The sequence below is a fragment of the Somniosus microcephalus genome, chromosome 30 (assembly GCF_052327205.1).
Source record: "Somniosus microcephalus isolate GS21.2 chromosome 30, FLI_Smic_1.0, whole genome shotgun sequence".
Lineage (NCBI taxonomy): Eukaryota > Metazoa > Chordata > Chondrichthyes > Squaliformes > Somniosidae > Somniosus > Somniosus microcephalus.
In genome coordinates, this window is record NC_141016.1 from 18,186,982 (window position 1) to 18,214,861 (window position 27,880).

General features: G+C 48.4%; 1 protein-coding gene across 2 annotated transcripts; it reads right to left on the reverse strand.

Moving 5' to 3' along the window:
- Positions 1-64: 64 nt before the first annotated feature.
- Positions 65-26,924, reverse strand: LOC147097977 (fibroblast growth factor receptor 3-like). Of its 2 annotated transcripts, XM_085971160.1 has the most exons (4): positions 26,764-26,924; positions 22,161-22,351; positions 18,420-18,564; positions 65-2,251 (listed from the first exon to the last, which is right to left on the reverse strand). In XM_085971160.1, the coding sequence occupies exons 1-4, from the start codon at positions 26,876-26,878 to the stop codon at positions 2,241-2,243; spliced, it is 462 nt and encodes a 153-aa protein (XP_085827286.1). In that variant the 5' UTR covers positions 26,879-26,924; the 3' UTR covers positions 65-2,240. The 2 variants fall into 2 exon arrangements, with proteins under 2 accessions (XP_085827286.1, XP_085827285.1); XM_085971159.1 differs by lacking the exon at positions 65-2,251 and having other exon boundaries at positions 17,332-18,564.
- Between the last annotated feature and the right edge of the window lie 956 nt (positions 26,925-27,880).

Consider the following 27,880-nt stretch of genomic DNA (forward strand, 5'->3'; position numbering starts at 1 on the left):
GTGTTACACTACACACTGCAGAGTAACACACTGATCTAGCACAGTAACACAGTCTTGAAATTAGTCTCAAAAATTTAATATTTATTATAATTTATTAATATTCATGAAACCCAAGAGTTCCTTATCTTCAGTGTACTTCATTTAGAATTTGAAAGTGCAGAATTCAAAGCTGTAATCACCATCATCTGACAGGACCTAAATCACCTCACGTTAACAAATATACTCGTAAAACACTCACGTACCTGCTCGCTAGAATTAATCAATCATTCTTTCATTTGCCTTTTTGAGAATCAATTGTGCTTTGTGTGGCGCGCTCTCTGCTGTCCACAGCAAACAATCATCCTGAGCATTTGGTCAGTTTGGCCCCCACTGAGTGTGTGGTTGGAGGTTTAAAGGCCACACTGATCTTGCACCCCAGCCCCGTCACTGAGTACAGGCCAGACGCTTCCCATAGGGGAGGTGGGGAACGTGTGGAAGGACCAGTGATTCAGAGCGGCACCAAGGCAGGTCAGAGAGCAGGTTCTCTTTCTTAAGGGAGTTTTTTTTATCCTGCAGGATGGCGGGGCGACAAGCTGTGTGGGGATGTGGAAAGGGGACAGGATGTGGGTGGTGCAGGAAGATGGGTATAGGATGTGTGTGTGCTGCAGAGAAAGAGGGGACAGGGTGTGGGTGACACGAGGAGGCACAGAGTTTGGGAGATGTGGGGAGAGGGGCACGGTGCGGGTGATGGGGAGAGAGGGGCACGGTTCGGGTGACGGGGAGGGGCACGGTTCGGGTGACGCGGGGAGAGTGGCATGGTTTGGGTGATGCAGAGAGAGAGGGGTACGGTTTGGGTGATGCGGAGAGAGGGGTACGGTTTGGGTGATGCGGAGAGGGGTACGGTTTGGGTGACCCGGGGAGAGAGGGGCATGGTTCAGGTGATGGGCGCGGTGCGGGTGATGCGGGGAGCACGGTTCGGGTGATGGGGGAGAGAGGGGCACGGTTCGGGCGATGGGGAGAGAGGGGCACGGTTCGGGTGATGGGGAGGGGCACGGTTCAGGTGATGGGGAGAGAGGGGCACAGTTCGGGTGATGGGGGAGAGAGGGGCACAGTTCGGGTGATGGGGGAGAGAGGGGCACGGTTCGGGTGATGGGGGAGAGAGGGGCACAGTTCGGGTGATGGGGGAGAGAGGGGCACGGTTTGGGTGATGGGGAGGGGCACGGTGCGGGTGACGCGGGGAGAGAGGGGCACGGTGTGGATGACACGGGGCGAGAGGGGCACAGGATGTGTATTGTGCAGAGAGACAGGGTAACGGTGCGGGTCATGAGGGGAGGCAAGAGAAATGAAGAAAATAACTTAAAAAGTGAGCTGTACTTTTACAAAAAACCGGTTGCTAGCTGTAGTAAGATCTTTAGCCCGTGCTAGTGACACAGCTTTGAGGTGCGGTTTATCGCTGTTTTCTGCCGTAGCAGATCAACAACAGAACAGGAGAGAGATGGCAACAAAAGGAGTGGAAAGATTAAAAAGATTTCACAATTGTATTTTAACAACTGCATTACCCACGGGTGCAACATTATTTTCTGCATCTCTACCGTTTAATAGCTTTGCAGGGGGAAAGATGTGTTGTCAGTGTTATTTATTGAAGATGTTATTGTCAGTTAGGTGAGCCCCCCATCCCGAGTCACATTTGTCTGTAATGAGCAGTACGAGGACGAATTAAGCAGCAAGGCTGATTTATGCCCACTCTGCAGTGGACTGTGTATTTAAGACCCTTTTGCCGCGCAGCTGGCTCTGGAAGAATCCTCTGCTCCAAAATAAGGTTCCAAATCTTTTGCTGGGACTCGGTGCTGTCTCCTCTGCGAGAACTGGATGAATCAATTTGGGAGTCCCTGAGCTGGGTTTACCTGTTGAATGTGCTTATTGCCACAGCGATATGGAAAGGGCAGAGAGAGCGCAGTGCATTGCATGCAGTTTGCCAACAGTGATTAACAACGATTGCACCATTGTTAGGGAGCAGGAGAGTAGCAACTGCAGCCAGCCTTCGGCAGGGGAAGAGATTAGCCCTTCTAATTCCAATTGGCTTACTGTTAGTTACCTCGTTTAATTATTAGGTACAGAGCCATAAAAGCAGAGGCGCTTTAACGTGTATTCAAATGAAATATTCTGACATCTGACACTTTGAATCATTAATACAAAAGCAAAATACTGCGGATGCTGGAAATCTGAAATAAAACCAGAAAATGCTGGAAATACTCAGCAGGTCAGGCAGCATCTGTAGAGAGAGAGAGAGAGAAACAGAGTTAACGTTTCAGGTTGATGACCCTTTGTCAGAACTGGAAGAAGTTGGAGATGTAACTTTGTATAATTAATGTGCAGGCCGGCCTGCCTCCTGGATGACGGAGACAGTCTTTTAGCTTCAGGGAGAAAGGGTACAGCATTTTTGCGAGTTTAATTTGTTCTCCGGATGAGGCAGGGCCGCATTTATTGCCACGAGGGTGGGGTGCTGGGCCTTCTTAATGAACGCTTGCAGGACTGAGTGGCTTGCTCGGCCACTCCAGTGGGCATCGTGTGTACTTGAGGTACAGATAGGCCAGACTGGGAATAGGCCAGTCTCAGCTGAAAGAAAGACTGGCATTTATATAGCGCCTATCACAATCTCAGGACGCCTCAAAGCGTTTTACAGCCAATGAAGTACTTTTGTTTTGAAGTGGAGTCACTGTTGTAATGTGGGAAACCCGGCAACCAATTTGCGCACAGCAAGCTCCCACAAACAGCAATGTGATAATGACCAGAAAATCTGTTTGTGATGTTGATTGACGAATAAATATTGTCTGGGACACTGGGGAGAACTCAAAATAGTGCCATGCGATCTTTTACATCCATTTTTGAGGGCAAACGGAGCCTCGGTTTAACATCTCATCCAAAAAACAGCAGTCAGCTGTGGCTCAGGGGGTAACACTCTCTAGGTGGGAGGGGCTAGGAGTGAGCCAGGTGTGACTGGTTGCCTAATTGCAGCTGGGTGTTGGAGGAAGTTTTGTAAAAAGTTGGTGGAGGGTTTTGGGGTGTTGTTTTCAGGTTTTAGGGCCTTTTTGGCCCACAAAAAACAGCCAGATGGCTGCTGAGGGGTCCGGCGTGCCGGGCCCCTCGGAGGACAATATTCCCGAGAGGAATTTTATTGGGGAAGAAACTGTGGGGGGAAGGGGAAAAAAAGGCCCAAAGATTTGGGCCGGGACCTCAGGAGGTTTGGTAAAGAAAATACGGTGGTGGTGCAATGTGAAGATAAGAAGATTCGAGCCTGGGATATAATCCAGGCGGTTCATGAGGACTGTGGCGAGGGAAGCTGTTTTGCCTGCCGACCAAAACCAAATGTGGGATTTGAGGTGACGGTCAGTGGCCGTGAGGAGGTGGAAAAACTGCTGCTCAGTCTGAAAGTTGGGGAGAAATTTTTGGAGGTGACTCTGCTATATTCAGAGGAGGTGGTGGTTTCAGTTTTGAACTTGCCTGTGTACATCGAGGACGAAGTGCTGAGCAAAAAGTTGGAGTCGTGGGACATTAAAATCTGTTCCAAAATAAAGAGGAGGTACTATCCGGGAACACGGGTAGCAGACGGAACCCGGTATGTAAAGGTGCGGTTCCCAGAGGGGGTGAGGTCTTTGTCTTACAGTATGAAGTTCGAGACACTGGAAGGAGTACAATACTTTCGTGTGCTGCACGATAACCAAGTAAAGGTGTGTTACTATTGTCTGGGACATGACCATCTCGTGAGAAACTGTCCTGATTTGTATTGTTACAATTGCGGTGAGTCGGGACATATCGCGCGGAGCTGCAAGGCAGAGAGCTGTGGGGTGTGTCGTAAAGGCCCCGCCCGCTGTGAGTGTGTGGCAGAAGGGAGCGAAATGAGTGATGAGGAGATGGGAGAAGGAGCAGGAGAGGAGTGTGGAACGGCCGGAGGTGCGGTGCAGTCGGAGGACACAGCTGGTAAAATGAAGGAAAAAGGAGCACAGGAAGAGGCAGAGGTTGGCGGAGATCGAGATGGAGATGGCGGAAAACACGGCGAGTGCTATGGAGGGGAACAAAGACAGCAGCGGGCAGCAAGGGTCGAGTGCAGACTCGAGCCTTAGTGCAGTTCGGCTCCCCCTGGGGAGTCTGGTGTCTGCGGGGGGAGAGGAGGCAGGAGCGGGGTGTGTGGTGGAAGTGAGTGCTCCGGGGAAAGGCGGGGAGTCGGATATTTTGGTGAGTGGGAGGGGGCAGGGCGGGGAGAGGGTGCAAGAGGCAGGAGCCTTAAAGGGACAGCAGAATGGGATCGGCGAGATAGAGACGTCAGAAGGGAACAATTTAGGTGCGCCATTGTCCCATGGAGTGAGGGAACAAGGTGCAAGGGTCAGAGGTAGAGACGTGGTCGAAGGGGGCGGCACAGTGGGAGAAACTGCGATAGCAGGAAGACTCTCTATGAGAGATGAAGTATCTGACGGGGAGCAGGATTATGTATTTGACGGGGAGCAGGCACAGGGGGTTGCAGAAGAGCTTGAGTGTGAGGAATTAGAGGGGGACAGAGACATGGAAGTCGGGGATGGGGTGGCATCATGTGGAAAGGGAAAGGTTAGTGAGGGGCAGAAGGAGGGAGAAAGGGCAGCTCCTGGGCCCAAAGTTAAGGCAAGGAAGAGGCTGAAACAGCAGGGAGGGGTCAAACAGGAGGTAAAAAAGAGCCGGCGGCTGCAGGAAAAAGCAACAGCTGGCCGAAAAGTTGAGAAGGAGCATGAGAGGAGGGAAGAGCCAGAGATTAAATGATGGGGAGATTATTGGGCATACTTCCCTTCTTTGGAGCCATGATTACATTGGTCTCGATCAATGTGAACGGACTGAGGGGTGAGAAGAAATTGCAGCAGTTGTTGCAGGGTTTTAAAGGCACGGACTTGTTGTGTCTGCAAGAAACCTTTTGGGATGAGGATATTCTGGAAAGAGTTCAGAAGGTTTGGAAGGGAGAGGTGTTTGCAAGTTGTGCAAACAATAACCGTAGAGGGGTGGCTGTTTTGGTGAGTCCGTCCATAGAAGAGAATGTTGCCTTCGTGGACAAGGACACTGAGGGGAGATTTTTACGGCTAAGGGTAAAATTGGAGGGATTTAATTGTGATCTTTTTAATATCTATGCACCGAACGACCATTGCAAGCGTCGCGAGTTTTTTCGGGGGTTATTCACTGAAGTGGCAGAGGTGGAAAATCCTTGTATAGTGGGGGATTTTAATGTATTTTTTATCTTGGATGGACATTTCAGCCCAGATGACCTTTAAAGAGGATAACTCCAGAGGGATGATTATAAAAATGATGGCAAATTTAAATTTGAGAGACTTATGGAGGGACCGGAACCTCATAAAAAGGGAGTTCTCCAGAGCAGGTTGGGTGGGTGATGTTTTAAAACAGAGCCGAATAGATTTTGTGTTAATGCGGGAAGGGTTAAGTTCGGAGGTGATGGAGATTTATTATAAAAAAGTATTTTTTAGTGATCACTCGGCTTTGGTTCTTAGAATTAGGAACAGCAGAGTTAAGATCGGTTCAGGGGTATGGATTTTAAACAATCAATACCTGAAGGAAAGTGCTTATAAAGAAGGGATTATAAATATAATAAAGAATGCTCAGAAGGAACTTTTGTTCTTGAAAAAAAGAAGAGTTTGGTGGGACAATTTCAAAATTGAGGTAAAAGTTTTTTCGGTACGTTATGGGAAAAAGAGGGCGGCAGCTAACCGGCATCGAGAAGAGAATATAAACAAAAGGTTTACGGATGTCTGTAAAGCAGTTGACAGAGGGGATAAGGGAGCTGAGACTAAGTTCCGGGTGCTAAAGGAAGAGTGGGAATTATTGCAAGCTGAAAAATGCAAGGGGGCCATTCTCCGTGCAAAGGCTAGAGATGCATTGGAGGGCGAAAGATGCACTAGATATTTTCTAGAGCAAGAGAAGCTGCGACAGAGATTATCGTTAATTGAGGAGTTGAAGGTTGGGGAGAAGATCATTCATGAAAGTGAGGAGATTTTGGAGACAGCTAGCAGCTTTTATCAAGAACTATATACAAAAGAAGACATTTCCAATTTGGAGATGGAGAAGGTTACTGCTTTTATTGAAAAGGGTTTAAAGGAGGATGAGAGAAGCATGTGTGATAAAGAAGTAGGATTAGCGGAAATAAAAATAGCAATAAGTGGAATGAAGGGGGGGAAAAGCCCAGGGTCCGATGGACTAAGTGCAGAATTTTATAAGGAATTTTTCGAGATTTTAAGTCCATTGCTCTTAGAAGTTTTTAAGGAAATTAAAATTGAGGGAAGCCTGGCCCCATCTATGAGGAGAGGTATCATAAGCTTAGCTTATAAAAATAAAGGGGATAGACAGGATCTGAAGAATTGGAGGCCCATCACACTATTAAATGTGGATTATAAGATCTTGGCGAGGGTTATGGCAAATCGTTTGAAGGAGGTGTTACCGGAGATAGTTTGGCCCTCTCAGTCCTATGGAGTCATAGGCCGGGACATCGCAGACTCTGTGGTCTCAATCTGAGATGCGATAGAACTCATGGAAGAGAATGGGAGGGAGGCTTATGTATTAAAGATAGATCAAGAGAAAGCCTTTGATAGGGTCTCTCATGAGTTTTTATTGAAGGTTTTGGAAGCATTTGGTTTCAAGGAAAATTTCATTCAGTGGATAAGGATTTTTTATTCAAACATATTTAGCTGTGTTAAATGTAATGGTTTTTTATCTAAGTATTTTCCGATACAGAGATCAGTGAGACAGGGTTGTCCCCTGTCCCCACTGCTGTACACATTGGTAGCAGAACCATTAGGTTACATGATGCGAAAGAAACAAGGTGTAGTTGGGATTGTGGTACCCAGTTCCGGGCTGGTGTCGGTGATACACCAATATACAGATGACACAACCTTAACATTGAGAAATGGGGAGTCAGTGAGGAAAGCTATGGAGGTAGTGGAGGAATATTGTAGAGCTTCAGGTGCCAGAGTGAATTATAGTAAGTCCCAATGCCTGGTTGCAGGGAGGGGTAGGGGGGAATGGTTGGGGGAATGTCCCTTTAAGGTGGTTGAGGTTTTGGAAGTGCTGGGTGTGCATATGGGGTGCAAGAAAGACAGGGAAGAAGTGGATCGATTAAATTGGGAACCGAAGGTTATGAAAATTAAAAAGATTTTGGGAAGATGGGAAAGAAGGTGGTTGAAAGTGCAAGGAAGAGCGACAGTGGTGTCTGCTCTCCTGCTATCTAAGCTATGGTACTTATTGACGGTGGAGGATATTCCTGAGTGGGCAGAAAAGTCCATCCGAGAGGCTTGTGTGAGGTTTTTATGGGAAGGGAAACCAGCCTTGGTGGCTTACAATACCATCATTGGACGGAGAAATCAGGGAGGACTCAACTTCCCAGATATTGATTTGAAGAAAAAATCCTTTAGAATCAAATAGGTGAAGAGATTTCTTCAGAAGTCAAATTCAAGTTTTTGGAAGAGTTGTTTTGAGCATTTTTTTAAACAAAGTGGGATAGGAGGGCAGGGGATATTGTATATGGAATACAATAATATGTTTTTGAAATCGATTAAGCTTCTCCCTAGGTTTTATAAGGGGGTTGTAGAGACTTGGGCTCAATTTTTAAAAAGTGTGCAGTTTATGCCCAAGGGGGCTGAGGAATTTTTAGAACAGCCCTTATTTTTGAACAGGTGGGTCAACATCGAAGGAGAGGTTTTATTTAATCAAGCTTTTATAAAAGCTGGGATTATATCGGTGAAAGATGTATTATACGAGGTGATTCCAGGTTGGTTGCCAGAAGCGATAGTGAGGGACATGGTGTGGGAGGAGGATCAGGAGGTAGAAGGAAAAGCAATAGGAATCATGTATGAGAAGATTGTGAGGGCAATGCCACAGGATTGGATGGAAGAAATAAATGCGGAAATCTCCAAAGGAAGTAAAATGCGTCCTGCTTTTCCAAGCTTTGTACTGGAGAAAGGGGGAGAGTTAGTCCAATTTGACAACTGTAATACTCGAGATTTCTATGAGGTATTCAGAGAATGGAGATTCAAGGCACCTGCTGGTCAGGAGTTTTGGCAGAGTATATACCCACAGCTGGACTTCACCAGGATTTGGAAGGGAGTGTGGGCGAATTTTAAATGCCCAGAATGGATTGAACTGGATTTCAAATTGGCTCATAACTGGATTTTTACCATGACAGTCTTGTGCAAGATTGGACAAGTGGAGGCGGCAACTTGCCCAGTGTGTGGGACACAGGATGAGACTCTGTCCCATTTACTGGTGTTATGTCCGCAGTTAAATGACTTTAAGTACTATGTTCGACAGTTGTGTGAAGCTTTTTTGCTGGGTGGGGACCGAACAGCGAGAATGGGAATTCTGTGGGACTCAATTTTGAGATGGGGATTGCAGGAGAGTCTGCCAGAGTCTAGCGGAGCAGCAATTAATTTAATGTTCAGTTTGGCTAGATTCGTGATTGTGCAAAGAAGGAATGCTCTTTTTTAAGGGGAGGAGAATCAATCTAAAAGAGTATTTTAAATATAAGCTAAAAGACCATTATAAGGCTCTGTGGATGTTTTATTCAGAAAGGAATTTAAGGACAGTATTTTACAACCAATTTTTAAAGTACAATCGATTAATATATGTTACAGGTGACAAATTAAACTTCAGGTTTTGATGTTAAAATGTGGTGGCGGAATGGCTGTGCAGGGCGGTGGAATTGATTTGTATCATACAATGTAATGATCACGATGTTGTAAATGTTCTTAATGTTCAATAAAGTATAATTAAAAAAAAAGTGGGTAGCACCCTCGCCTCCTGAGTCAGAAGGTTGTGGGTTCAAGTCCCACTCCAGAGACTTGAGCACAAAATCTAGGCTGACGCTCCCAGTGCAGTGCTGAGGGAGTGCTGCACTGTTGGAGGTGCCGTCTTTCGGCTGAGACGTTAAACTGAGGACCTGTCTGCTCTCTCAGGTGGATGTAAAAGATCCGAAGATTTCGAGGAAGAGCAGGGGAGCTGTTCCCGGGGTCCTGGCCAATATTTATCCCTCAACTAACATCACTAAAACAGATGATCTGATCATTAGCACATTGCTGTTTGTGGGAGCTTGCTGTGCGCAAATTGGCTGCCACGTTTCCTACATTACAACAGCGACTACACTTCAAAATAGTACTTCATTGGCTATTAAGCGCTTTGGGACGTCCGGTGGTCCTGAAAGGCGCTATATAAATGTAAGTCTCTCTTTCTTTACCTCCGACAGTGCAGCACTCCCACAGCACAGTGAGAAGGACCAGTGCAGATGTACCTTGTTTTTAAAAAAAAACACTTGGAGGGGGAAAAAAAATGGAAAGCCTGCAGCTTTTACTGAGCTGTATTCTGAGGTGAACTGATCCAAAAATATTGCAGCCCCTTTAGAACCTTTCACTGAATCTCCTGTGGTTTCAAACATCACTGGTGCAACTTGCAAAGTGTGTTTATTTATCGAAGGATTTTATGCCTGCGGGTAGCTTCCTCCCAGTCTCCCCACTCACTGGTTCCGTCCGAAATGCTGAGCTGTCCTGTGCAATGTACCTCGTTCAATCTGAAGAGCACCGTGGCAGAGCGTGAATGTGAACTGACGCAGTCTGGTGACGGCGCTGCCCAGCACAAGATGCCTGAAATACTAGGCCGCAGATGCAATAGGCAAGGGCCAGAAGCAGGATTAGCTGAACAGGTCCCATGCATAACGTAATGCAGTAGCACAATTTCATTTGCCTACCATTTTACATTTGGAACTGGCCCCAAACACAGGTGATTGTTACAGGCAAGGACACATATGTGGAAGTTTTTACCGGGACAAGGAAAGTGTGCTTTATATGTGAGTTAGCATTATAGAGATACTCAAATTATCTGATTATTCAGTGCTTTAGCACTAAATTCCCACTATGCTGTATTATTTACCTTGCTTCAGTCTCAGCTAGTGGCTCAGTGGGCAGCACTCTTGTCTCTGAGTCAGAAGGTTGTGGGTTCAAGTCCCACTCCAGGGACTTGAGCACAAAGATCTAAGACTGACACTCCCAGTGCAGTACTGAGGGACTGCTGCACTGTCGGAGGTGCCGTCTTTCGGCTGAGATGTTAAACTGAGGCCCCGTCTGCTCTCTCAGGTGGATGTAAAAGATCTGAAGAGCAGGGGGAGTTGTCACCGGGGTCCTGGCCAATATTTATCCCTCGACCAACATAACAAAAACAGATTATCTGGTCATTATCACATTGCTGTTTGTGGGAGCTTGCTGTGTGCAAATTGGCTGCTACATTACAACAGTGACTACACTTCAAAAAGTACTTCATTGGCTGTAAAGCACTTTGGGGCGTCCTGAGGTTGTGAAAGGCGCGGTATAAACGCAAGTCTTACTTTAATTGGACAAATCAACTTTTAGCAGATCAATCGACTTTGAATTATCAGGAGCAGACTGTCTCCGCGACCATTTTGGCGCTTTGTCAATATTCTTTCTGATGTCCACACTATATGTGCCTGGTTCTGCAGCAGTGCTATCACGGTTCTAAGAAACTGTGATGTACTGACCCAGGCTGCCTGTTCTATGATGGGCCATGTGGAATCCACAAGAGGCAGGACAGATGAACCCAAACAGAGTGAGCGCCAAAATAATCTCAGCAAACCTTATTAAAAAGGTTACAATTTCAATAAGTCAAGAGTGCAATATTCTGATTTTGCCCCTAATGGGGTATCTTGAGGATCGATGAATATGTAAACAGGAAGTTTTGAGAAGTGTTTTCAGTTAAATGCTCTCTGCGTCTTTTATAAAGACGAGTTTTTATTAACCTCTAGTTCAGCAGCTGGGTTTTCCAATGGTCTCACTGTGTTGCCCACTAGGCTTAAGTAGCATCTGGTGGAAAGAACAGCTTATCATCGGTTAGAAAGCTTTCACACCTGGGTGGAGAGAGGTGGGTGGGGGCCTATTTACTGCGCCTTGCATGAGTTTCAATTTTACTTCATTGCAGCCGCGATTGCTCGGACTTCCCAGGTGCTTGCGTGGCAGTCAGGTTGCTTTCTTGAGCTCTGCACCTGGCTGCTGGGTTTAGACATCCCTCCCCTCTCCTGTCTGCTGGGACAGACATCCCTTCCTCTCCTGTCTGCTGGGTTTAGACATCCCTCCCCTCTCCTGTCTGCTGGGACAGACATCCCTTCCTCTCCTGGCTGCTGGGTTTGGACATCCCTTCCTCTCCTGTCTGCTGGGACAAGACATCCCTTCCTCTCCTGGCTGCTGGGACTGACATCGCTTCCTTTAAAAGCATTCTGTTCCGCAACAAAACCCATATACTTCAAGGTGTGGAGATGCCGGTGTTGGACGGGGGTGGACAAATGTAAGAAGTCACACAACACCAGGTTATAGTCCAATTCACACCTTTGATTGCTGTAATTATCTCTCTGCCGAGGTGTGATAAATGGCAGTTAGAAAGATTACCTGTAATCACCTGGCATTATTCTCTGACTATTCTGTGTCTTTATGCATCTCTCCACTTCACCTGATGAAGGAGCAGCGCTCTGAAAGCTTGTGATTTCAAATAAAACTGTTGGACTATAACCTGGTGTTGTGTGACTTCTTACATATACTTCAAGGCAAGCTAATTTACTCCGTTTTGAAAGATTTGTCCTCGAGAATCAAATGACTGGGGAATTTAGCCATTTTTCAACTGTCGTCAGTGTAGTGAACCTGGTGATACCAACTGTGCCCTGGTAATGTGCACCGAGTTAGCTAGCCTTGGAGTTTGCACACTGCTTCTTGAAGCGAGGAGCTGCTCATGTATGGAAGGTCTAAAGGTGCGGAAACTGGTCAGATTGGTCCCCTTTGAAAGTTTTAATACTGCATAGGTTTTTACACTGAGTAATGAGTCTGCAACATGGAGTTCCTGCTAAGACTTTAAGAGGAGTTTAGGAGGCCTCAGGAATGTGAAGTTTGGAAAGCTCCCTCTACCAAAAATGGGCGTCTCAACTCACAAAAGGAATCTTTACATCTGCCCAGATATTTTAATTGCCTTCCCTTCAAGCTACCTAACATGTCCTAATAGTGATGCCTGAACACCAACAGGTTAAGTTGAGCCAAGCCTAGCCTTTCCAAACCTGCTCTCAACTGTGCCGAGCTCTTATTCCAACTCAATGGCTGTTTGTCTCCCCGGTCAGAGATTCTAATCTCCATTCACCAAACCCTGAATCTGACCTGTTTAAAGCTCAGCCTGAATTTCGATCCCTGGTTTGATTCCATGCTTTGCTAATACAGCGCTGAACCTTCACTGCGGCCTCAGGCATTATATGATGCAAGGAATTGAAACTTAGAGGAGTCCACGTAGACTCAAATTTGAACAAGTCCAACAAGAAACAAAGGCCTAGAAATTCACTATAGCCCCGTTTGGGGCGCCAGCCTCACCAGGGCGCTAAAAGTAGTGCCCCGGAAGCAGTCGCGGCCGCCCGCCGGAAATTCAGTTTGCGCGCCTGTGGTAAACCACGTTCACTATCGTATCACTGTTAGTAGTTAGCACTGTTCACCACTGTTCGTTATAACTGTATCACTGACCACTATTGTATCACGGTACGAGGTCGCCTCTTGCCACACTGCTATACCTGGGATGACCACCGCCGACTCCGCCTTGGCTCCACCCACCAGGCCAGGTATAAAGGTGAGCGACTGACTGGTATTCCTCCTGCTTGGATCGGATCACCCACGAGAGTGGGCTCTGTTATTTAGTCAATAAAAACCTTTAGTCACCTTCGTAACTCTTCGCCTTTTATTGGAGGAATTGATAGGTATATCAATTTTATTGACTAAATTTAATGATGTCCGACAACGAGTCACAACCGGCGGAGGAGCCACCAGCGCAGCTCCCAGGAGCACAGCCACACCAGCCAGCTTGGCTGCGAGCCCTCAGACCGCCGTACCTGGACCTGAACCCACGAGCAGCAAACTCAGCCGCAGACTTTAAACACTGGCTGGTCTGCTTCGAATCATACCTGAGAGAATCCAGCGTCCCTCAGGCATCCAAACTAAGTGTCCTGCAGGCGCAACTGAGCCCGAGAGTATACACTCTCATCGAGGACATGACTACCTACGAGACCGCCATCAACCTGCTGAAACAGAAGTACCGGACCCCGGTAAACTACATGTACGCTAGGCACCTCCTAAGATCACGGCCGCAACAGCCAGGAGAATCAGTAGCCGAATTCTCACAGGCGCTATATGCACTCGCCAGGAACTGTGACTTTAAATCGGTGTCGGCAGCCGAAAATACTGAAGATAATATCCGCGACGCATTCCTGAAAGGCCTACGGTCCGAGTACTCACGGCAAAGACTGCTGGAAGCTAAAGACCTCAGCATGGAAAAAGCTGAAGCCCTCGCTATCTCCCTGGAAGTGGCCCACCAAGATCAGGAAGCATTCACCAGGTACTGCTCGCGACCCTGGGACTCGGGCCCGACCCCTACCACAGCACCCTTCCCAGCGCCGCCCCCGGGACCTACCTCTGCGTCGGCGTCCCGGACCCGACCGGCCCCGCCACCCCCGGCACCGGCCCCGACATCGGGCATCCGCGATCGGGCCGCCGGCTGTTTTTTTTGTGGCCAGGAGAAGCACCCGAGGTCGCGCTGCCCAGCCAAGAACTCCACATGCAGAACCTGCCTGAAGAAAGGCCACTTCTCCAAGGCCTGCAGGAGCGGATCCTCAGAGGCCAGCAGTGCCGCATGCGAACTATGGGGGCGGCCATCTTTGTTTAGGGCAACTGAGGCCAGCATCCCCACACATGAGTCATGGGGGCGGCCATCTTTGATTAAGGCAACCGACCCCAATAGTGCCTCATGTGAGCTACAGGGGCAGCCATCTTCTCCGTCATTTTGCCCTACCTCGTGGGAGACGCCATTTTACTCACCACGCCCGACCGCCTCGCCCGCAGATGACAACGACTCGCTCAGCTACACACTAGCTTCCGTCACCCTGGACCAAGCCCGCCCGCACCATCTGTCCAAGTCAATGATGGACATCAAAGTGAACGGCCACGCCACGACCTGCCTGTTCGACAGCGGAAGCACGGAGAGCTTCATCCACCCAGACACGGTGAGCCACTACTCCCTCTCTGTCCTACCAACGCGCAGCCGAATCTCGATGGCATCGAGGTCCCACGCCACGGACATCAGCGGCTACTGTGTCGTGACCCTGTCGGTTAAGGGCACGGAGTATAAAAACTTTAAACTCCTCGTCCTCCCCCATCTCTGCGCTGCCGTCCTACTAGGGCTGGACTTCCAATCCCACCTCCAAAGCGTAACCCTAGCATACGGTGGACCCCTCCCCCCACTCACAGTCAACAACCAGCAAACGTTAAACCGCCCACCGCGTAACACCTGCAGCCTCTCCACCCTCAAGGTCTCGCCACCCTCTCTGTTTGCTAACCTTACCCCTGACTGCAAACCCGTCGCTACCAAGAGCAGGCGGTATAGCGCCGGGGACAGAGCCTTCATTAGCTCTGAGGTGCGGCGCCTCCTGAAAGAGGGCATTATCGAGGGGAGCAGCAGCCCCTGGCGTGCCCAGGTCGTAGTCGTAAAGACCGGCGATAAAAACCGCCTGGTCATCGACTACAGCCAGACCATAAACAGATATACCCAGCTGGACGCATACCCCCTTCCCCGCATATCTGACATGGTCAATCAGATTGCACAGTATAAAGTATTCTCGACCATCGACCTGAAGTCGGCCTACCACCAACTCCCTATCCACCCTGAGGACCGCCAGTATACCGCCTTCGAGGCGAATGGGCGCCTATACCACTTCCTTAGGGTCCCCTTCGGTGTCACTAATGGGGTCTCGGTCTTCCAAAGGGAGATGGACCAGATGGTTGACCAGAACGAACTGCAGGCTACATTCCCCTACCTAGATAACGTCACTATCTGCGGCCGCGACCGGCAGGAACATGACGCGAATCTGGAGAAATTCCTCCGTACGGCCCAACGGCTGAACCTCACCTACAATAAGGAGAAATGCGTGTTTAACACCACACGCCTTGCCATCCTCGGCTGCGTAGTGGAGAACGGAATCATCGGCCCCGACCCAGAAAGAATGCGCCCCCTCATGGAGCTACCCCTCCCCCACTGCCCTAAAGCACTTAGGAGAACCCTGGGGCTTTTCGCCTACTATGCCCAATGGGTACCCAATTACGCGGACAAAGCCAGACCCCTCCTGAAAGCCACTTCCTTCCCCCTCACGGAGGAGGCGTGCGCGGCCTTCTCCCTCATTAAGGGAGACATAGCCAAGGCCACGATGCACGCAGTGGACGAGTCCATCCCCTTCCAGGTGGAGAGCGACGCATCCGACTTCGCCTTAGCCGCCACCCTAAACCAGGAGGGGAGGCCAGTGGCCTTCTTCTCAAGGACCCTACAGGGCCCCGAGATCCGACATTCGTCGGTCGAGAAAGAGGCCCAGGCGATCGTGGAGGCAGTACGGCGCTGGAGGCACTACCTGGCAGGCAAACGATTTACCCTCCTCACCGACCAGCGTTCGGTGGCTTTCATGTTTAATAACAAGCTGAAGGGCAAAATCAAGAATGACAAGATTTTGAGATGGAGAATCGAGCTCTCCACCTACGATTATGAGATCTTGTACCGGCCAGGCAAGCTGAACGAATCCCCTGATGCCCTTTCACGAATGACATGCGCCAGCGCGCATGTCAATAGGCTTCAGACCCTCCACGACCAGCTCTGCCACCCCGGAGTCACCAGACTCTACCATTTCATTAAGGCCCGCAACCTGACCTACTCCATCGAGGAGGTCAGGACCATGACCAGGAACTGCCAGACCTGTGCGGAGTGCAAACCGCACTTCTATAGGCCGGACCGAGCAAGCCTGATCAAGGCCACCCGCCCCTTCGAGCGCCTGAGCATCGACTTTAAGGGGCCCCTCCCGTCCTCTGACCGTAATGTGTACTTCCTCAACATCGTTGATGAGTACTCCCGTTTCCCCTTTGCCTTCCCCTGCCCCGACATGACCAGTAGCACGGTCATCAAGTGCCTGAATGCCCTCTTCGCCTTGTTCGGGTTCCCGAACTATATACACAGCGACCGGGGCTCCTCCTTCATGAGCGAGGAACTCCGGCAATTCCTCCTAGAGAGAGGTATTGCAGCAAGCAGGACCACCAGCTACAACCCCAGAGGTAACGGTCAGGTGGAAAGAGAGAACGCGACGGTATGGAAGGCCGTCCTCTTAGCCTTAAAGTCTAAGGGCCTCCCAACCTCCCGCTGGCAAGAAGTCCTCCCGACAGCGCTGCACTCCATCCGGTCATTACTTTGCACGGCCACTAACACCACCCCCCATGAACGAATGTTCGTTTTCCCCAGGAAGTCGACTACGGGAACCACTCTACCAACCTGGCTGACCGCCCCGGGGCCGGTCTGGCTGCGGAAACACGTGAGGGCCCATAAAACGGACCCCCTGGTCGAGAGGGTGAACCTCCTGCACGCCAACCCCCAGTACGCCTACGTGGCGTACCCAGACGGGCGGGAGGACACTGTCTCCCTACGAGACCTCGCACCCTCAGCCGATCCGGAAACACCGCCACCACCCCCCCCAACCCCAGCCCAGGTAGACGGCATGCCGGAACCCCACGAGCCCTCGCCGACCACGCAAACACCAGCATCAACACCGGATAAGGCACCAGCACCGGATAAGGCAACACCACCGCTGCGGCGATCGGAGAGGCTTACGAAGCCTCCGGACAGACTGACCTACCAGAATTGGTAGTACACTTCACCCCGCCGGACTTAATTCTAAACAAGGGGTGAATGTGGTAAACCACGTTCACTATCGTATCACTGTTAGTAGTTAGCACTGTTCACCACTGTTCGTTATAACTGTATCACTGACCACTATTGTATCACGGTACGAGGTCGCCTCTTGCCACACTGCTATACCTGGGATGACCACCGCCGACTCCGCCTTGGCTCCACCCACCAGGCCAGGTATAAAGGTGAGCGACTGACTGGTATTCCTCCTGCTTGGATCGGATCACCCACGAGAGTGGGCTCTGTTATTTAGTCAATAAAAACCTTTAGTCACCTTCGTAACTCTTCGCCTTTTATTGGAGGAATTGATAGGTATATCAGCGCCCCAGAGAGAAGCGCGGCGCTACTGGAGGTGCCCCGCATCCCTCTTGGGGCGCTGCAGCTGAATATCGCTGCACAACGGCGCTGCGGTACTGCAGGCCTTCCTCCCCTTCTTAAAGGGGAGCGGCCTTGTGCTGCGCGATCGAGGATCGCGAGTGCCGGCAAAAGAGCCCGGCACCGAGGAGAAGTGCCGGGCTCTTGGAACGCAGTCGGCACTCCGCTGGGGGGGGCTCAGGAGGCCGGGGACGGCAGCGTGGAGAGGTGCTGGCAGGCGGCCAGCAACAAAAATGGCCGCCCCGCACCTCTCCTTTAATTAGCGCCTCTACCGCCGCAGGTAGGCCCCCCCTGAACCGGTCACAAATAGCGCCCGGCATTAAAGTAGGGGGCGCATCTAAATATCGCGATCAGGGCGTCATCGGTAGCGGCGCAGCGCTAACGGCTAGCGCCACCATTAGCGTCCCACTGAATTTAGCGGGAGGCGTGGCCAGTGGCTTCCGACCCACTTAGCGCCCTCTTAAGGCGCTAATGGGTGGCGCAGCCCACTGAATTTCTAGGCCCAAGGGTCCCACGACATCTTTAGCACATTTTGCAGATAACTTGCAATTGGCTTAACACCAAAAACTGGCTTAACACCAAGCACGCCAAGCATGTTATGTTGGAACATCTCTGATCCATGGAACATCAACCATCCAATAGACACTTGGACCTGCACCTCGTTCTAACACTGGTTTCGGAGCCTTGTTTGATTTGATTCTTCTTTTGCTCTCAACTCCCCTCCATTTCATATTCACAGTCTCAGAAATAGAGCATCACTCCACAAGTTAAACAGGGGAAAGCAAACATTTTAGTTCTGGGAAGTCCCTGCTCAGTACAGAACGTAGGGCGGGGCCATCCTTGGCAGAAATGGTCCCTGGGATATTTACTGCTAAACTAGTCACTTAACATAGGCGGTTCTCACTTGAGCGCAGTTGACTAGTTTATTTACAAGTGGTCATGGACTGAGATGAACCCAACTTATGATCTAGAAACTTGTGCCAGTCTTTTTATCGCTAGATATAGACCTAGGTAAACAGGAACACACACTGGGTTGATTGTGAGTTCAGTTTTTTTTAATATAATACTCACACAAGGTTGGCCTGCTCCCAGACAACAGTGTTTGCAGACTGTGTGGTAAAATGATTTGGAAATAATTAATTTTTGGTACTTTTTTCTTCTCACTTCATGATTCGCTCCCTCTTTAGAAGCAGTGCATAACATGGGGTTTTGTTCAAGGTGTTAATTGTAGAGAAAAGAGCAGTATGTACCTGGAAGAACTGTCAACCATGCAGTGTGATGGGAAAACCCAATAGAGTTACCCGCCAAGCACGTATACTCCCCAGCATCCTCAAAAGTAACTGTCTGTAAATACAGAGCCTCCATTTCTTTGTCCGTAGTATTAAGACCGGCCGTCTAGAAGAGAAAATGGAAGCAAACGGACAAGCAGACGACATGAGAACTGTGGAGAGACTCAGCTGGAGAAACCATCTTATTAGTGTCATTTGCCCAACCCCAGCAAGGACGAGAGGTTTTGTGTTAAGGCAACACCTGGTGCATAAGTGACCTTTCAGGACCCCAGGAGTCCAGACTGTCCTAGGAAGCAAAAAGGTCTTCAGTTATGTGTTAAACCCACCACCATTTTGTTTTACCACACCCATCTCCACATGCGAGCGATGGGCCTCATGGAGAAAATGGACCCACAATGCTCAGAACGAGTCAAGACTGCAGAAGCCACGCGAAGGGAAAGCAATGACGATAATGAGACAGGAAACTGCAAGCCGAGGTACTTACTGAACACAGTGAGACAAAAGGAAGAGAAGCGAGATGGAAAGAGCAGTGTGCTGCATGCAGAATCTTTGGAAAAATGGAAGCCTTGAATGGGAACTCCAAGTTGATGAACTCTTCCAACTTGAAAATGAGCTCCAGAGATATTTGGTTAATTTCCAAAGTGAAATTTTTGAGATGCAATTGCATTCCTTCCACAGAAACAGAAACACAAGGAAGGCAGCTCAAAGGCAGAGGGATACAGACCTGTTCATCTACATTGTGGGCATTTTTCCATGTTCACCTTCGGTTTTGCACATGAACAGCAGAAAAAGGGGAGAGAACAAAGGCTTCCACCACTGTTATGGTAATGGAATATTTTACCCACTCATTCTTCACCAGCTACACGTTCCCAGCCCCTTTTTTTGACTTGTTTTCTGGCTTTGGGTTTTACCTTCCGACTTTGGGCTGGTTACGGTGAGCCACGCAGACTGATTGGCCTCACCAATATAATTGGAAACTTTACATATATACTCTCCGCTGAAAAGTCACCAGAGGGTGGTGGAGTTTCCTATCTTTTTGGGTGGGGAAGAAAGGAAGGAGAAATTGTATGCGGAAAACTGCAAATCAATATTACCATGAAACCTGCTGGATTGATGTTAAAAGCCCAGCTGGTTCACACACGTCCCTCAGGGAGGGGCGCCTACAAACCCTCCCCACCCCACCCCCCAAGCTGGGCTTCCCTACGTGATCGCAGTCCCGCACGACATGGTTATACTTAAATGCCCTCTGAAGTGGCCCAAGCAAGTTGCTCAGTGGTAAAACGATCGCCACTCAAGGTGGCCGCGCATCACCACCACCGTCCCGGGGGAACTAGGGATAGGCAACAAATATCCGGAGATCATATTTAATAAAAGGTCCAACCGGCTAAACCGTCACAGGACTGAGCTCCTTTCTGAATGGTCAAACATCCCAGCTATGATTGAGAAGCTGACAGATCTGGACGCCTAACCATAGTTGTGAAAACCTGGCCAACACCAAAGTACAACTTGGATGAAGAGGGTTGACGATTCGGGGCAGCGGAGAGAAGCATACGGCTCTCGCACAGCTCTAGTTTTAAACCTGGAAGGCCTGAAGCCACACAGTAGAAGATATTATGGTTGGGAAATGACCATTTTTGTTGAGTTTTGGCATTTGGAGCTGGGACAGGAAAGGCCCCACCCTCTGTAGCTCGTCAATGGATGAAGAACCAACTATCCCACCACCGTTACATTAACATGGCAACTGAGGTCTATTAAACTGGTGCTCAAGGAAAAGGCCATTTTCAAACTTTAGTCCTTCACTGGGAGAAGAGTTATCCACCAAAATTTCCTACCCGTTTCTCTTCATTCCATTTTGGGATTGACCAACATTTCTGATTGCACGGGGCAGTCTCTCGGTTCAGGAAACTTTGAAACAACATTGTGCAGTAGCAGGTTGTGGGCTCGTGCTGCACAGTCAGGGAAAACGAGGAGACAATCATTGGAGACAAATTATCTCCGCACAAACGTTTGTGGGGGGTGGTGGGTGGGAGCAAAAACCATCTGAATTGCTTCCACAAACCTCTTAGCACTAGGTACAGACCCTGGCAGCAAGCAGCCTGCGGTCCATTTGGCTGGAGAATGGGATATGTTCCATTTTTAGGCGGAAGGTTCGACAGGGAAAGGGAAACCAAAGGAATTGGGAGAAAATTCAATACAAACACAGCTGGGCAGAACTTCAATGAAAACCAGCAACGGAATCATCAGAGAAGGACTGAAATGGACTTAAACCAGCGAGGGTGTAAATGGACACTGGTTTCCAGTGATGTCCCCTAATGATTAAAAGCTAAAAATGACTGTTAAAGCTAACGTCACAGTGGGGGCCACAATTCAAGAAAGTGGCCTTGTCCCCGCCTCACAAGTTGGCATTCACCACATCGTCAGCACAACATTGCAGTCAATGAGAATCTGTAAAACCATGTGACCTTGCTGATACTATGACCTTGTGGCTATCTTTCTGGGGCCTGGCTGAATGGTGCAAAGGACGTCAGATGCTGCCTTTAGCCGAGTGCGTTGTTGCTTTTCTCTATTACCGCCTTGCTAGGGCAAGACCAGGGTAATCGTCAGAAGTAAAACTGATGGGCGAGTACTCTTGACCTTAACATGCCGAGATAGCCCCGACTCTGCAATGCCAACTGTGCAGTAAAACCTGCTTCATGCCAATACACTGGCTTCAGGCCTGGGTAATCGGAGTATGAAGACAGTAAATAAATGCCAGCCTTCTGGAATGAGATTGACTTCTCCACTTCATAACCTTAGCTCAATTTCTGCCCAGTTTAAGAAAAGCTGACATTTCCATTGGCAAACATAATTTGTGACCTTGTACTAGATGTTGACTGCTTTGTTGCAGTTTTGTCATTTAGTCACTACCAATTTCTGTCTGGGTGGCCATGCTTCCCTTCCATCCAGACCACACATCCCGGAACCTGTAATCTCGGTCGTCGAGTAATTGCTGCCATTTTCCTTTCATTGACATATTCATGGGCTGGGGGTGGGGAGAGAGTGTGACAGTGAGTATAAAGGGTTAGCCAGTATGGTGGCATAGCTCAGTGCAAGTCACAAAACCAGGGGTCACTGGCCGTTCCTCAAACTGAGCAGTTGCTTAGCTCACCTGCTGCTCTTCGGAGGTCCCAAATACTGATCTGCGGGGACACACATCACTCTCTGAACATGACCCCAGACCCCCAAGCTCTCAGGTTGGAATCGGTGCATGCCACCCTTTATACGTACCAATACCCTAAAGGGCTGAGGTCAGGGTGAGCACACATCAGCCCTTATCATTACCCTGACACTGAACGGTGAATGTGCATTACTCCTACTTATTCTTAGCCTGAATGGCTGATGTTAAGGGGCAGGTTTATCTTTAACTCTTCCTTGTAACTCCTTCTACTTATACCCAGAATGATGAGTTAATGCTGGGAGCAGGACGCCACCTGTTGAATTTCCCTCGACTCTGATCACCCTCTTTTAGGTTTCTAGGTAATAACCTATCACGATCCAACCAATTCTTTACAGGGCGTTATGATCTTAACCGGGTTCGATGGAAGTGGACGAGGAATGTTCTCCCTCCTGTAATCCTACAGGGTCATTCCACACCGACACTGAGGACGCCTCATTCACACAAAGTCAACCCACAAAGTGTTTGAGCAGCAGCTGAAAACTTACTTTGAGGACCCGAACGTAGGGCGAGCCATCGGGCCCCAGTCTGCTCCCATTCACCTCCACGTGCTTGAGCCACTGGATGTGCGGCTGGGGGTCGCTGTAGACTTTGCAGGCAAACTGCACGTCGCTGCCCACAATCACAGTCTTGTTGGCCGGGAGGCCGGCCTGCAGGATTGGCCGATGAGGAGACCGTTCTGAAAGAGAAAATTCAAAACTGAACAGGGCATCTTTAACAACTTGCATTGACATCGAATCCTCAACATGGAGTCAGCAGTCAGGCCTGAATGCTGAGTAAGGAAAGGGCTACTGCTAATTAAACCCTGAGAGCTTATACCAACTAAACAGTCCTCTCCAGGGGTGCAAGACAAGCCATCAGGACTAATAGCTCATCAAGGGGGACATGAAGATGTCCTGCCTTATCTGGATCTGTGTGCCACCTCCCTTTGTTAGCAAGTACCGGAGAAGCTAGTGAGCGACCTGGCACATCAAAGCACAGGAGCTTCGTTGATTTGGATTCAGAGTTACCAACAGGGCCAATACCTGGTGACTGGCACTAAAAGGGTAAAAAAAACACGTGTCACTCAGATTGGTCAATAGAATAGAAAGGCCGTTGGAGATTGAGATATACGAGATAGTATTTTTGCTACTAGAGCTCAGTTTTCAGTTCTTAGCTTAGATCTATTTATTTTAGTAGATTTTTGTCGTAGTCGTTGTAGGTGTAGCAGTTCTTTGTCCAGTATATCTCTGAAAATCATTAAGTGCATCTCAGGCAGTGAGAGAGAGAGAGAGAGAAAGAGAGAGAGACGGTTACAGAAGTTAAGATTGAATGGCTAAAGCAGCCAGATACAAGAGTGTCACTTAGGTGTACAAGTTTTGCCGAGGTCAAGAGAGCTGAGGTTTAAGTCTAGATCCAGCTATCAGCACAGAATGCGACTTTAGCAGGAGCAGGAGGAATGGATAACACCTCTAAAAACAGAGGTTCATCACTCTGACAGCCCAGAGGAAGGCGAGGCAACCTGTTCATCCACGCCTGCTCGTAAGGACAAGGTCATACAAGTTCTGGAAACATTGTAAACGACGACAAGCATACAGACATTAATCTATTCAATAGGCTGGCTGTCTAATGCTGGTAACGTGTCCGCTATCTAAGGAGTCTAATCCTAAATGAATCTCGCCAATTTAGATCAATTGCAGGTACTGATTTCACATGTAAATTTATAATCTGCAGGCAGTTAATGCTGAATTTACTGTGACGTAACTGAACTTCCTTTGCAATCTCTTATTTATTCCATCAATTCACCCTATCTACAATTATTTGCACATTCAATGTTTAAGTTTAAGTGCTGCTAACTATGATTCTATGGTTAATAGACAACTGTTAGTTTCTAACTCCGCACATACAACAACATTCACAGAAAGCGCCTGTGTATTGGTTGAAAATACATTCCAGGTGAAGTTTGTGTGGAAGTATGTGACAAAAGGAGTTTAAATATGAAATCATTTGGAAAAAGATCTACCTCCCAATCTCCTTGAGCCACATATCATCCCTGGTTGACGTCCTGCTCTCCGGCCTCAACAAGTACCTCCCGTGTCAACAAATACTGTCAGCCGTGGCTCAGGGGGTAGCACTCCCGCCTCTGAGTCAGAAGGTTCATGGGTTCAAGTCCCGCTCCAGAGACTTGAGCACAAAAATCTAGGCTGACACTCCAGTGCAGTGCTGAGGGAGTGCTGCACTGTCGGAGGTGCCGTCTTTCAGAGGAGACATTAAGCTGAGGCCCTGTCGACTTTCTCAAGTGGACGTAAAAGATCCCATGGCCACTATTTCAAACAAGAGCAGGGGAGTTCTCTCTGGTGCCCTGGCCAATATTTATCCTTCATCCAACATCACGAAAACAGATTATCTGGTCATTATCGCATTGCTGTTTGTGGGAGCTTGCTGTGCGCAAATTGGCTACCACGTTTCCCACATTACAACAGCAACTACACTTCAAAAAGTACTTCATTGGCTGTAAAGCGCTTTGGGGCGTCCTGAGGTTGTGAAAGGCGTGGTATAAACGCAAGTCTTACTTTAATTGGACAAATCAACTTTTAGCAGATCAATCGACTTTGAATTATCAGGAGAAGACTGTCTCCGCGACCATTTTGGCGCTTTGTCAATATTCGTTCTGATGTCCACACTATATGTGCCTGGTTCTGCAGCAGTGCTATCACGGTTCTAAGAAACTGTGATGTACTGACCCAGGCTGCATGTTCTATGATGGGCCATGTGGAATCCACAAGAGGCAGGACAGATGAACCCAAACTGAGTGAGCACCAAAATAATCTCAGCAAACCTTGTTCAAAAAGTTACAATTTCAATAAGTCAAGAGTGCAATATTCTGATTTTGCCCCTAATGGGGTATCTTGAGGATCGATAAATATGTAAGCTGAAGTTTTGAGAAGTGTTTTCAGTTAAATGCTCTCTGCGTCTTTTATAAAGACGAGTTTTTATTAACCTCTAGTTCAGCAGCTGGGTTTTCCAATGGTCTCACTGTGTTGCCCACTAGGCTTAAGTAGCATCTGGTGGAAAGAACAGCTTATCATCGGTTAGAAAGCTTTCACACCTGGGTGGAGAGAGGTGGGTGGGGGCCTATTTACTGCGCCTTGCATGAGTTTCAATTTTACTTCATTGCAGCCGCGATTGCTCGGACTTCCCAGGTGCTTGCATGGCAGTCAGGTTGCTTTCTTGAGCTCTGCACCTGGCTGCTGGGTTTAGACATCCCTCCCCTCTCCTGTCTGCTGGGACTGACATCCCTGCCTCTCCTGTCTGCTGGGACTGACATCCCTTCCTCTCCTGTCTGCTGGGACTGACATCCCTGCCTCTCCTGTCTGCTGGGACTGACATCCCTTCCTCTCCTGTCTGCTGGGTTTGGACATCCCTTCCTCTCCTGTCTGCTGGGACTGACATCCCTTCCTCTCCTGTCTGCTGGGACAGGACATCCCTTCCTCTCCTGTCTGCTGGGACAAGACATCCCTTCCTCTCCTGGCTGCTGGGTTTGGACATCCCTTCCTCTCCTGGCTGCTGGGACTGACATCGCTTCCTTTAAAAGCATTTTTTTCCGCAACAAAACCCATATACTTCAAGGCAAGCTAATTTACTCCGTTTTGAAAGATTTGTCCTCGAGAATCAAATGACTGGGGAATTTAGCCATTTTTCAACTGTCGTCAGTGTAGTGAACCTGGTGATACCAACTGTGCCCTGGTAATGTGCACCGAGTTAGCTAGCCTTGGAGTTTGCACACTGCTTCTTGAAGCGAGGAGCTGCTCATGTATGGAAGGTCTAAAGGTGCGGAAACTGGTCAGATTGGTCCCCTTTGAAAGCTTTAATACTGCATAGGTTTTTACACTGAGTAATGAGTCTGCAACATGGAGTTCCTGCTAAGACTTTAAGAGGAGTTTAGGAGGCCTCAGGAATGTAAAGTTTGGAAAGCTCCCTCTACCAAAAATGGGAGTCTCAACTCACAAAAGGAATCTTTACATCTGCCCAGATATTTTAATTGCCTTCCCTTCAAGCTACCTAACATGTCCTAACAGTGATGCCTGAACACCAACAGGTTAAGTTGAGCCAAGCCTAGCCTTTCCAAACCTGCTCTCAACTGTGCCGAGCTCTTATTCCAACTCAATGGCTGTTTGTCTCCCCGGTCAGAGATTCTAATCTCCATTCACCAAACCCTGAATCTGACCTGTTTAAAGCTCAGCCTGAATTTCAATCCCTGGTTTGATTCCATGCTTTGCTAATACAGCGCTGAACCTTCATTGCGGCCGTCGGCATTATATGATGCAAGGAATTGAAACTTAGAGGAGTCCACGTAGAATCAAATTTGTACAAATCCAACAAGAAACCAAGGGTCACAAGACATCTTTAGCACATTTTGCAGATAACTTACAACTGGCTTAACACCAATACTTCAGCATGTTATGTTGGAACATCTCTGATCCATGGAACATCAACCATCCAATAGACACTTGGACCTACACCTCGCTCGAACACTGGTTTCGGAGCCTTGTTTGATTTGATTCTTCTTTTGCTCTCAACTCCCCTCCATTTCATATTCAGTCTCAGAAATAGAGCATCACTCCACAAGTTAAACAGGGGAACGCAAACATTTTAGTTCCGGGGAGTCCCTGCTCAGTACCGAACGTAGGGTGGGGCCATCCTTGGTAGAAATGGTCCCTGGGATATTTACTGCTAAACTAGTCACTTAACATAGGCAGTTCTCACTTGAGCGCAGTTGACTAGTTTATTTACGAGTGGTCATGGACTGAGATGAACCCAACTTATGATCTAGAAACTTGTGCCAGTCTTTTTATCGCTAGATATAGACCTAAGTAAACAGGAACACACACTGGGTTGATTGTGAGTCCGTTTTTTTTAATATAATACTTACACAAGGTTGGCCTGCTACCAGACAACAGTGTTTGCAGACTGTGTGGTAAAATGATTTGGAAATAATTAATTTTTGGTACTTTTTTCTTCTCCCTTCATGATTCGCTCCCTCTTTAGAAGCAGTGCATAGCATGGGGTTTTGTTCAAGGTGTTAATTGTAGAGAAAAGAGCAGTATGTACCTGGAAGAACTGTCAACCATGCAGTGTGATGGGAAAACCCAATAGAGTTACCCGCCAAGCACGTATACTCCCCAGCATCCTCAAAAGTAACATTCTGTAAATACAGAGCCTCCATTTCTTTGTCCGTAGTATTAAGACCGGCCGTCCAGAAGAGAAAATGGAAGCAAATGAACAAACAGACGACATGAGAACTGTGGACTCAGCTGGAGAAACCATCTTATTAGTGTCATTTGCCCAACCCCAGCAAGGACGAGAGGTTTTGCGTTGTAATGAAACCTGTTTGTCTTGCCTGTATTCGTTTTGCACTCATGTATATTACCCTCCCCCACACGGTGTATAGTTTCACTTCCTCTTCCCTGACTAACCTGGAAGGTTCCAGGTCTTGGCTCTTGGCTCCGCCCCTGACTTCTCTTACTTAAAGATCCCAGGATCTGTATGACTCATTCCTGTGAGCCAGTCAGTGTGTTGAGATGTTAGCTCTGATCTTAGTGATTAAAAGCCAACTTGTTAAAGTCTATAACTTCTAGTTTTGTGGTTATTGAAGGCACATCATACGTTAAGGCAACACCTGGTGCACAAGTGACCTTCCAGGACCCCAGGAGTCCAGACTTGTCCTAGGAAGCAAAAAGGTCTTCAGTTATGTGGTAAACCCACCACCATTTTGTTTTACCACACCCATCTCCAACATGCGAGCGATGGGCCTCATGGAGAAAATGGACCCACAATGCTCAGAACGAGTCAAGACTGCAGAAGCCACGCGAAGGGAAAGCAATGAAGAAAATGTGACAGGAAACTGCAAGCCGAGGTACTTACTGAACACAGTGAGACAAAAGGAAGAGAAGCGAGATGGAAAGAGCAGTGTGCTGCATGCAGAACCTTTGGAAAAATGGAAGCCTTGAATGGGAACTCCAAGTTGATGAACTCTTCCAACTTGAAAATGAGCTCCAGAGATATTTGGTTATTTTCCACGCTTGAAATTTTTGAGATGCAATTGCATTCCTTCCGCAGAAACAGAAACACAGGGAAGGCGGCTCAAAGGCAGAGGGACACAGACCTGTTCATCTACATTGTGGGCATTTTTCCATGTTCACCTTCGGTTTTGCACATGAACAGCAGA

Coding starts and splice junctions, on each gene's coding strand:
- LOC147097977 (XM_085971159.1), bottom strand. CDS start 26,878: ATGGAGGCTCTGTATTTACAGAATGTTACTTTTGAGGATGCTGGGGAG. Junction 22,352..26,763: donor ATGGTTGACAGTTCTTCCAG/GTACATACTGCT, acceptor TTTCTCTTTCAG/AACGGTCTCCTCATCGGCCA. Junction 18,565..22,160: donor CCTACGTTCGGGTCCTCAAA/GTAAGTTTTCAG, acceptor TTTCTCTTCTAG/ACGGCCGGTCTTAATACTAC.